The sequence below is a fragment of the Lichtheimia ornata genome (assembly GCF_029851405.1).
Source record: "Lichtheimia ornata isolate CBS 291.66 chromosome Unknown scaffold00015, whole genome shotgun sequence".
NCBI classification, from domain to species: Eukaryota; Fungi; Mucoromycota; class Mucoromycetes; order Mucorales; family Lichtheimiaceae; genus Lichtheimia; species Lichtheimia ornata.
This window is the reverse complement of record NW_026695335.1, coordinates 175,882-187,476: the sequence shown is the minus strand read 5'-3', so window position 1 is coordinate 187,476 and position 11,595 is coordinate 175,882. Positions and strand designations below refer to the sequence as shown.

General features: G+C 44.3%; 1 protein-coding gene across 1 annotated transcript; it reads left to right on the top strand.

Annotated features, from left to right (window-relative positions):
- Positions 1-3,380: 3,380 nt before the first annotated feature.
- On the top strand, positions 3,381-11,069 carry O0I10_004215 (uncharacterized protein; the record flags this gene model as incomplete). Its single annotated transcript, XM_058484276.1, has 17 exons — positions 3,381-3,443; positions 3,520-3,707; positions 3,808-3,934; positions 3,998-4,077; positions 4,146-4,239; positions 4,328-4,526; positions 4,593-4,723; positions 4,792-5,007; positions 5,074-6,130; positions 6,192-6,503; positions 6,561-6,667; positions 6,735-6,960; positions 7,022-8,226; positions 8,288-8,656; positions 8,722-9,503; positions 9,561-10,921; positions 10,984-11,069. The coding sequence occupies 17 exons, from the start codon at positions 3,381-3,383 to the stop codon at positions 11,067-11,069; spliced, it is 6,603 nt and encodes a 2,200-aa protein (XP_058344901.1).
- Between the last annotated feature and the right edge of the window lie 526 nt (positions 11,070-11,595).

Here is an 11,595-nt window from a genome sequence, read left to right as displayed (position 1 = left end):
CTCGCTCCCACCCTTTGTCATCTCGTTCCCTCTCATGTATATCTCCTTATGATTATCAATTTGACCAATATTGTTTCGATTTTGGGGTGCCACTCTCCGATGCACTCCCAATAAAACGAGGCTAACAACCTCCATATAAATACTTCACAATCAACGAAGACCACTTCTCATATAACATCACGCTTACAAACATAAAAGTGCCTGTATCTCCAAACTTTACAATGAAACGTGGGGTTTTGAATAGAGCAATGGGCTCGGCTTGGCCAACAGCACCTTGTGTGAAAGTTTCGCGTTCAATGTCGCAAACAGCCCAAAAAAATATTTTTTTGGTCGTCGTCGTCGTCGAAGAGGTCGACCCCCCAGATCCAGTTTGGCTGGTGGCGACATTGCGAAATCTGGGATTGGCCACGATGGACTTCATAGTTTGACACAAGATCGCTTTCACCCCGCCGAGCACATTGTTCTATCAAAGACCTCACGTTTCATTGTAAAGTTTAGAGATACCGGCACCTTTATGTTTTACATATGCTGTAAGCGTGATGCTATATGAAGGGTGGCCGTTGTTCATTGTGAAGTAGAATGGCTATGATACAGCAAAAGATGCACAGGGACGTCTTTGTGTAACTCAGTAGTTTTGCATGACTAGAACGATCAATGAATGTTAACTTGTACATAGCTCATCATTGGTAGCCAATAGCCCATTCCTCACATTCACCGTTGTTGCCCAAACCAATGCATGTGAACTATTCCCCTCCTCCAGCCCATCATTCCCATCTTTCAACTTTCTTGATCCGAGCCGATTTGACTGAGCTACGCCCAAACAGAGAATGTGTCAATTCTTGAAAGACAGACCCTGCGAATGTCTCCGTCTTTCAAACTTTTGGACGCTCCCATTCCAAATTTTCAAATGAAGCGTGAGGTTTTTATTAGAAAAAAGTTGATCAGCATGCTCGGAGCACCTTTCTGACCAATTTTCAAGTTGGAAGTGGGCAACTTCGGGGCGGTGGGCCGTCCTCTCTTTTGTACCCGTTATCCACCATTTAGCCCGCCCCGTATTTTAAATCTTCACAATGAAGCCTGTGGTTTTTAAATGAACAACGTTGATCAGCATGTCCCAGAGCATCTTGTGTGAAAGTTTCAGGTTCGAGAGGGGCAATCTCAAGGTCATGGATCAATTACAGTGTTCATGGATGTATACAAGAAGTGTCCGCCCGTTTAATTTCCACTTCTTCCATTCCCACTTTCTTGCCTCTTCTTCCCATTCTCAGCTGTTACTCCATTCAACCACAACTACTACATGCGAACGATTGTCCTGCTTCAACCCATCATGTCGATCCCACAGCTGCCTTGATCCGATTGTCTTTAACTGAATGGCAAGTCCATGGCGTGTACACAGCCTTTTGCCACCCTACTACAACACACGAATCTTTTGACACAACGCAAGCTCTTGTACATTCCTCTGCCACGATCCACCGTAACAGCATTCATTTCCAGCACTTACCATGAGCAAGGTCTTCATTGTCTCAAACGGTCTTCTTTACTTGCAGCAACTTGCCTTACAGCCTTTTTTTACGTGAACAGCAGATAGCCAGTGTATGGGAGCAGCTTTATATACGTGCAGCACCTTGTTTTACGACACACGATATACTATGGATGATCCCCTATCAGCTTTCAAGTACATCGCAATACAAGTAATCTTCACCTGGTTGAGCTGCAATGGGAATGACCAAGAAAGAGATGGATCAACAGTAGGATGTGGAAGAATGCATATCAGCAGCAATCAAATGGCCCGGATGGATGGATGGATGCAATCAAGTGCAGTGATGAGAAACCTTGGACGCTGCTTTGGTTACTTGGTATCATTATCAGGAAGGAAGGATCATGGGCGTGGATACGGCTGAGGATGACGGATGGATTGGAATGGCCATTGGCGAAGTGTGTTTTACTGCCATGGACTACTTGGAATACTCGTGTCGATGCATGCAGCAGCTATTTTGCAATCGTGGATGAGGGATGTTTATGACCGCAGCAACCAAGAATAGCATGGCACAATTACCCCTGTTGACTCTATGTGATTCACCTGTATCTTATTCAAGTTGTGATCCTGTACCTTTATAATATCAAACATCCACACTTCCATTCGCTATTCTTCGACTTTTTCATTGAATGAAAATTGGGTTCAAGATAATACTTAGAAGGGTATCATGCTGTAGACTCATATGTGTAAGGTGTGGATCACTTGGCTGGCTTCTGCATCGAATGGGGAAATAGAAATTAGAAGTTCGGAAGGCGAGGTTGGATCATTTACATCACTGTATGGAGATGCTTTTGCCGTAATCATTGACATTCAAGATGGAGTGAGCGGGTGTGATACAATGTGACATGGGTGCATGAACATACCACGCTTACCTTTAACAACTTTCGGCCAACGCTATGCTATGCGGCCCTGTATAATAATGGGCCATTGTTAGCGATCATATGAAGACGATGATACAGCTGAAGATCCTTATCGTATCGAAATAAGCATATGCTTCTTGCATGAACGATAATCGAACCACCTTTCTTCTTCCATCTTCGAAGCTATCCACAAGCTAAGCAAAGTCCAAGTCGTAATAAATAAACAATGCTTCTTTATTTTATCTATGTAAGTAACCCATCATGTACATCTATTAACAGACAATCCTCTTTGCATGCAAAGAGCCCGCCGAGGACGCCACCAGAATTAGCTCGAGAAAGAGTACTCCATTTATCAATAGACCCAATTTTGATGGATTCGTTGATATATTGCATGACTTGTTTACATCATCCGCGTCTCACTTTAAAAGCCTTTTATCCGTAATGTGGATTCAAGTGAATGAAAAATGATCATAGTAGAACATCAACACCGCGACTACTCGCTTGTTGTATATCATATGACGAATAAGTACAAGATGGTCGTAATGATAAAGTAGTACTTTGGAAGATGCATAGCAATAGTGTTGCCTTGGATGGAGAGTCGGAGCTAATGCACCCGACGCAATGCGCGTGTGCGTGTGCGTGTAATCACTAGAGCAAGGTCGTCACGTTGACTAAATTCAAACTAGGTTTCCCTTTTCTTTCTCGCCTTGTACGCAGTTTCGTGTGTTCCCTCCCTCTCCTCTCCTCTCCCCTTCCACATTGCACAAAAGACACAGCTGAAAACGTGCATTGCTTTTACATTCTGCGTGGTGGAGAAAGACACATCGACTTGTATATATTTCCATCGACATCCTCGCCAGAATCCTTCACGCAACCAACAACTCTCAACCCCTGACGAGGCGATAAAACCCAACTTGCAACAAACACCCTTTTGCCACCCGCCCTCTTTTGCGCGCCATTGACACCGACACATTATACTCTTGATGGATTCTGGTGACCAAGAAGATTACAACAAACTCCCTGTTGCTGACAGATTACAGCACAAGGTACACCTTTTCTCTCTCTCTTTCTCTTATGCAAATAGGACGAGTGACTAAAGACATATTTCATTGTGTATGACAGCTATGGAAAGCACGTGTATCCGCCTATGAAGAGTTGACATCCTTGTTCCGCAAAACAGACAACGATTCTGATTTCTACACCTATGAGCCGTACCTGAAAAAGATTGCTACCGATGCCAATGCAGTTGCACAAGAAGCAGGCCTTAATGTCATATATGAATTTGTAAATAATGCACCCAATGCTGCTAGGTAAGTATTGGGGTGAAAGCGATGGAGACACACAAGGGACAAGGGAGATCAGGGATGTGTGTGTGTAAAAGAAAGGGATTACTTATTCTATCTTTTATAGCTCTCGTGAGACTGTAGTTCCCGCCTTGGTAGAAAAATGTCTTGGAGCAATGAAAGCAGGCACCAAACAAAAAGCTACCGAAGTTATCTTGCTGTATGCTGAAATCGATGTTGCTGATCCAGTCGTGGTATGTTGTATCTCTTTAAGGAACAAGAAGGGGCAACAGCGAATAACACATGTATCTATCTAGGAACTCGTTTTACCCGGTCTAAGTGCCAAACAACCCAAACTTGTCACTCAAACGGTGGTGGTGCTTCGAGAATTTGTAAAGTAAGTCGTCGTCGTCGTTGTATGTGAATGTATATGGATCATGAGATAAATAACCACATGTATATTAGGCAATTTGGTGTCCCGCGAGTGGTGAATCCAAAGCCCATCCTCAAAACGATCCCAAAGTTGTTTGCTCATACGGATAAGAATGTGCGAGCGGAGGTGAGTTATACACACGCACACGCCCATTATGCAAATGTCTCCTTCATCGTCAGGGATGGTAAACTCTAACAACGCGTCTTGTTGATAGGCTTTTTCAATGACGGTTGAATTATATCGATGGCTTGGTGCCGCTATCAACAATTCACTATCAGATCTGAAACCAGTACAAGTCAAAGACCTGGAAGCAGCATTTGCAAAGTTACCACAAGAAAAGGCAAAGCCGGAACGCTTACTCCGATCCGAACAAGCTGCTGCGGCCGAAGCTGCAGCTGCAGAAGCCGAGATGGGTAAGAGCCTTTTGCGGTAGATGATACACACACATGTGGGACTTACTTTTATATATGTATTTCAAGGTGAAGCTGAAGATGGTGATGGTGGTGATGATCAAGGCGAACCTATGGATGAAGACCCAGTGGATCCTTATGATTTTGCCGACCCTGTCAATATCACTGCTAAACTTCCAGGCAACTTTTTCGAATTAATCGTATGTATCATTGAGAATGAGGATGCATTTATACACACAAGACAACTCACTTTTTTATCTTTATAAAGGCATCCAAAAAATGGCAAGAACGACGAGAAGCACTTGATGCATTGATGGCAGCTGCAAAGACACCTCGCATTGCTGATAACGACTATACTGAATTGATGGCAGCACTCGCTAAACGCATCAATGATACCAACATTTTACTTGTGGGAACGGCAGCAAATTGTGTTGAGGCGATTGCAACGGGTTTACGACAAGACTTTGCAAAATACAAGGGAGTGGTAAGTGATGATGGAGGGGGGTTGTTCTTTTTCATAGAGTCAAATCCTCAACTTTAATTTGGATAGGTGGCCCTTCCTATGACTGAGAAATTGAAGGAACGCAAGCCGGCTATTTTGGAACATTTGATGAATGGTCTCAATGCGGTTTTTGGCACCGTATCATTAAGTGATATTCTTGAGGATGTATCTACGGGTGTGAAACACAAGAATCCTCAGGTCAGAGCCAATTCAGTAAAGTTGCTTTCACGACGACTCAAGGAGACACGTGCTGCACCTGTCAAAGCGGAGTACAAGGCTTTTGCAGAGATGATGCTAAAGACATTGGATGATGCGGATGGAGGTGCTCGTGAAGCAAGCGCTGAAGGTCTTGGTACCTTGATGAAAGTAGTGGGTGAAAAGGCACTTGCTCCATGGACAGAAGGATTGGATGATATCAAGATGGGCAAGATCAAAGAGGCATGTGAGAAGGCTGAAGTCAAAGCAAAGCCTATTGTCGCAAAGAAACCACCACCAGCACCAGCAGCAAAGAAAGCACCAGCAAAGCCTGCCATGAAGCCAAAGCCTGCAGCAGCAAAAAAGGCACCACCACCACCCAAAGCTGAACCTGAACCTATGGCCATTGATGATGATTCAGCACCACCACCCACCATGAGCCCACCAAAACGTAAGCCTCCAGCTCGTCTTGCAGGTTCAAGCGCAAAAAAGCCCACCTTGTCATCCTCCAAACCCAAGGCAGCTACTGCATCATCATCATCAGCAGCAGCAGGTCCCAAAAAGGCTGCAAAGCTTCCACCTTCCAGTGGTCCTGAAGAAGTGCGCTACAAGTTCACTCAAGAAGATGCTGAAGCACGTGCAACAGAATTTATCCCTGAACAAATATGGAATGATGTTGCTCAGAGTCAATGGAAAGTTCGGTTAGCAGCCATGGAGTCGCTTCAAACACACTTTTCCAGCATGGATCCAATAGACACGGAGCCTGAGATCGTCTTTCGTGCACTTTCTAAAAAGCCTGGATGGAAGGAAATGAATTTTCAGGTGATGGGCAAGCTTTTTGGCGTGTTACAACTCTTGGCAACCGATTGTCCAAAGTTTAACAAGGCATGTGTGGCCATTGCAGTACAAGGTATGGATATCTTTTATGACAATGTTATATTGTTTTCACTCATACATATCATTCTATATAGTTCTTGTGGAAAAGTTGGGTGACATCAAACTCAAGAAACCTGCTGGTGAATGTTTGATTGTGTTTGCTGAAAAGACTTCGCTCCAATTTGTGTTTTCCCAATCCTATCCCATTTGGAAGAAAGCCAAATCACCCAAGGTATTGGCTGATTCGCTTACGTGGATTCATTCGGCCATTATGGATTTTGGTATTGCTGGTTTACAAGTCCGTGATCTCATCGAGTTCATCAAGTTTGCTCTATCCAATACCAATGCATCGGTGCGAACAAGTGCTGTCACTGTTTTGGGAGCTTTACGCATGTTCATTGGGCCTGGTAAGATTTTTTAAGGGAAGGTGGATCAGGATTCATTCACTAAACATCCTTTCACAGAGGTCAAATCCTTTGTTCAAGATGTCACACCTGCTTTGCTAGCCAATATTGAAGCCGAATTTGACAAGGTTGCACAAATGGATCCTCCACAGCCCACCAGGACAAGTGTAAGTACATCATCGTCATCATCATCATCATCATCATTATGAAACGATTATTGACATAAAGTATTAGGCTGATACACAAGCATCTGGCGGCGGTGGTTCTAGTCGTGGTGGTGGCGGTGGCGGTGGCGCCGCTGATGCTGTTGAATCCCTTTTTCCACGCGTTGATATCTCCTCTCAATTATCCAAAGCATCAAGTGCATGTAGCGATGCCAATTGGAAGGTGCGAAAAGAAGGTCTTGAAAAGGTTTTGAGTATCATTGCTGAAGCCAACAAGCGGATAAAACCTAATCTTGGTAAGTATCATCATTGATGACAGCCATTGAATGATCCCATTTTAATGCTTGTAATATATAGGCGAGTTCCCTGGTGTGTTGAAACAACGTCTTGCCGATAGCAACAAGAACCTTCAAATCATGGCATTGGATATTGCAGGTCAACTTGCTGGAGCAGCTGGCAAACCATTTGAAAAGTACCTCAAGCCATTGACGGGTCCTGTTACTACCTCACTTTCTGATAACAAGGCCAATGTACGAGCTGCTGGTATTGCTACTTTGGAAGAGTTCCGGAAGGCATGTGGTATCGATGGCATGATTGGTGCTTTTGCAACAAGTCTTTCGGGCGATTCACCTTCATTACGCAAGGAGCTTCTTGCTTGGCTCAGCACGACTCTCAAAGAAGAACAATCCACACCCGATCTTTCACCCATGATTTCACCCATCCTTTCATGCTTGCAAGACCGTAATGCTGATGTTCGAAAGTCCGCACAGGCTTGTCTTCCTATGATCATTGCTAGTGCTGGATACGAAGCTGTTGTCCATAAATCAGCTGATCTCAAGAGTGCACAACGACAAGCTATCATGCCCATGATCGAAGCACATCGAGGTGCTGCTGCTGCTGCTGCTCCTGCTGCTGCTGCTCCTACACTTGCTGCACAACCTAAACGTGCTACAGCATCAGCAGCTTCTGAAGAACGTTCCATTGGAAAATCACGTCTTGCACCAAGAAAGAAACCAGGTTTACAGGCACCTCGCGCTTCAGGGATCGCCAGCCCTGGATCAGCATCTGCTGCTGCTGCCGCTGCTGCTAGTACTGAACAAGCCCAGCCACCCGTCCTTAGTGAAGATACACGTGCCAAGCAAATTCGTGCCAAAAAAGAGATACGATGGCAATTTGATACACCACGACCTGATCTTGTTGATGGATTACGATCATTAAGTGAACCCCATTTCAGCGCCGAAGTTCGAAGTCTCTTATTCAGCACCAGCCAATATGCTGAACGTGATCGACTCAGTGGTTTGGCATTGCTTGATGAATGCTTGGTGTCACCTGAAATCTGCTCCAACAAGTACGATATCGACTTTTCCGATATGAAGCTGCGTTACATTGCCAATGCCGATATCATTCTAAAGTACCTTACGATCCGATTCTTTGATACCAACACCAGCATGTTGATCAAATGTCTTGACGTGACCGAACATTTGGTGGCTATTATGGATGAAGAAGGATACCATCTTACCGAGTATGAAGCCATTTCCTTTTTACCATTCTTAATCAACAAGGTAAATGCTCTTTATTTGGGATGTATGATAATGTCATTTACTAAGCTTTGACAATGAATAGATTGGTGATCCAAAGGAAGTGATGCGTGCAAGGATTCGAAATATTCTCAAGGGCATGTGCCGTGTTTATCCTGCCACGAAGTTATTCAACCATATTCTTGATTCAGCAGCTAGCTCCAAGAATGCAAAAGCTCGTGCAGAATGCTTGGAAGAAATTGGTGCTCTTATCCAAAGGAATGGTATTTCGGTTATGATACCCAACAAGTCATTACCACTTGTCGCCACACATATTGGAGATCGTGATGCCGGTGTCAGAAATGCTGCTTTGAATGCTATTGCTCAAGCCTATATTCTTGTGGGTGATACCGTATACAAGTATGTTGGACGTCTTGGAGAGAAAGAAAAGGGCATGTTGGAAGAACGTTTAAAGGTATGTTGTCATGTTTGTATTAGACCTTGTGTATGTGTAGCTAAACAATGTATACATATCAACAGCGTACAAAACCATCTGCCAGCGTCATTGCTGAACGTGAAGCAAAGGCTAAACAAGAAGCTGAGGAAATGGAAGTGGACGAGTTCCCGACTGTCAGCCAATTACCACGTTTACCACGTCCTTCGAAACAACGTATACCAGCACCTCAACACACACCGCCACCGCCACCGCCACAGCAACGTAATGTTGAACCTGAACCTATGGAAGATGTTACGGACGACTATGGAAATCGTGTCGACACTGCTGGTGGAATGGCAGGCCTAAGTGAACCACGGACATTGCCAGGACCATCCTCCATGCGACAGCCACGAACTGCCACCCATCCCAGTTTACAACAAGCCATTCAACAGGAGCGTGGAGATTATATTGTGGATTATCTTATTGCACAAATCACCAATGGCGACCCACAGCCTTCCATTGAAGCATTGAAGCAGCTGGATAAGATTCTCAACTCGAAGCCTGAGCTTATTTTACCTGATATCGAGCCATTGATTAATGCAATCACTTTACAAGTCCGACTTGCTTATTCAACTGTTGATCCTCGGGTACCAGCAACAACACGTCTCTGCAAACATCTTGTCAGCGCCTTGGTGCTTTTGTTTTCGAACCGAGACTTGGCATGTGCCGTATCTCAAGATGCATTACATCATTTACTGGAAGAGCTCGCTCATCGACTTTTGGATCAAAAAATGTTGGCACTTGAATCGGGACCGCAATTATCCAAAGCGCTTAATGTGGCCATGGTGAAGGTATTAGAGAATAGTCAACGCAATGTGACATTTAGGTAAGTGATTCCTTTAAATGCTTCCTTCCTTTTACTAATTCATCTACTATCTCCTAGTGCTCTTCTCTCCTTATTGGGTACCAGCGCAGCTGTTCTTAGACCAGGCGATGATACGAATGCCAAGGAGACAAGATATACGGAGTTGACCATGAAATGTTTGTGGAAATTGGCCAAAACGGTTCAAGAGAATCTACGCACAGGAGTCCTCAATCCAGATGAGCTTCTTTTCGATATCAACAAATTCTTCATCACGACACCACCCACCGAATGGAAACGACGTGCAGCTGAAAGCGTACCTTTGGGAGAGATGCCTTTAAGAACCGTAAAGACCCTTTTGCTGGAATTGGTGAATGGCTTGGGTGACTCGATTTTCCAACATTTGACCTTGATTGATAATCCACAAGCAAGCAGCGTTTATCCTTACTTGCATCACATGTTGGAAGCATGTCGCAAACGTGAACGTATGCAGCAAGTACGACAAAGTCCTTATGCAACCATGCCACAGACTGGATCTGAAAACCCACGCTTTTCGGCCCATTCACGCACCTCATCTCTTAGTCGACCCTCCTCGATCTCGTCACTGAAATCCAATGGCATGGCACGTACTACTTCAATAGGATCCTATCTTTCAGGGGAGCAACCCATGGATACAGGAGCTGCTTCTGGCGGGCATCCTGCAGATATGACTATACCAGTGGCAGCGCCCATGCATCAGCAAACCAATCGTTTATCAACACCATCACCTGTATCCCATAACGTTCAGCCTATGCAAGTGGATGATGAGCCCATGCAGACCGATCGAACTCTTTCTGACTATGAAATGAATCAGCTATTGACACAAATCTTCCACAAGATTGGCACTCGAGATCAAACAAAGCAAGGCATTATCGAATTATACGAGTTCCAAAAGAAGTATCCACTTGCTGAAGCCAAGGTCAACACGTATCTTAGCCAATCCGGCCAATATTTCCAAAGTTACATTCGCCGTGGATTGAGCAATCTTGCTGCTGAAGATACCGATTTACGATCACAACAAGCACAATCTTCACCCGTTGCTATGCACACTACTACAACTACCGCCAATGCCATGACTACGACTACCACTAGCATGGCTTCAGTCCCTGTTTCCAATCTCCCTGCAGCAACAGCATCCATGACTACGGCTCCTATCGGGTCTACTACCGCTGCTGCATCTTCATCTTCATCACCATCATCACCACCACCACAACCGCCAGCAGCTACCACAATCAATACTACTACTACCACTACTACTACCGATTATTCAAGCCATCATTCATCACCTCGCAATTCTTCACCACCCATTTCTTCCCCTGTATTACAGGAACAACAACAACGCCAATCTACCGATCTTAGTCGCACTTCATCCATGTCAGGGTATCGTAGCAGTATGCATGCAGGTAAAGTACACTGTACCATTCCTCCCACTTTATGCATACAAACTCATTATTGTCGTTATTAGATGATTCTACCGAGATCAAGCTTCGTTTGCAAAGGTTGAAACAAAAGTTTGGTGGCAAAACATCGCAACAGCAGCAACATTTTTAAATGATGTCTATCCAAAGAATATACAGCTTTCCTACTAGTATCCATGATTTGTTTCTTTTGTGTATGTGTAGTATAAGGAGATTTGCGATTATGCGATTGTCACCAAAAAGTGAAGGGATGGAATGGGTTGGGTTGGGGGGAAGGTTAAAGAGGGGGTAATTTGAGAATGAGAGAAGAGACTTGGTCCTATGTATGTATCCAACCCCATATTTGTACACACAGACGTATGACGCAGGAAAAACCAAATGCATGCATCATAGGATTACCAAACAAAGAAAGTAAAACGGGCATATGGAAGGAGTATGTAATCGGACAATGCTCCGGGATGGACGACAACGTTGTGAAAATGTTTCCTTTTTCTCTTTGTTCTCCCTTGTTTGAATACATAGACCACGGGGAGAGAGAGAGAGAGAGAGAGAGCAACCACCCACCACCAGAACGTGTTATATATCCTACGTCGACCGTGCGATAGATAATAATTGCATAAAAAAGGAGAGGCATACAACGTTTTGTTCTTTTTCTCCAT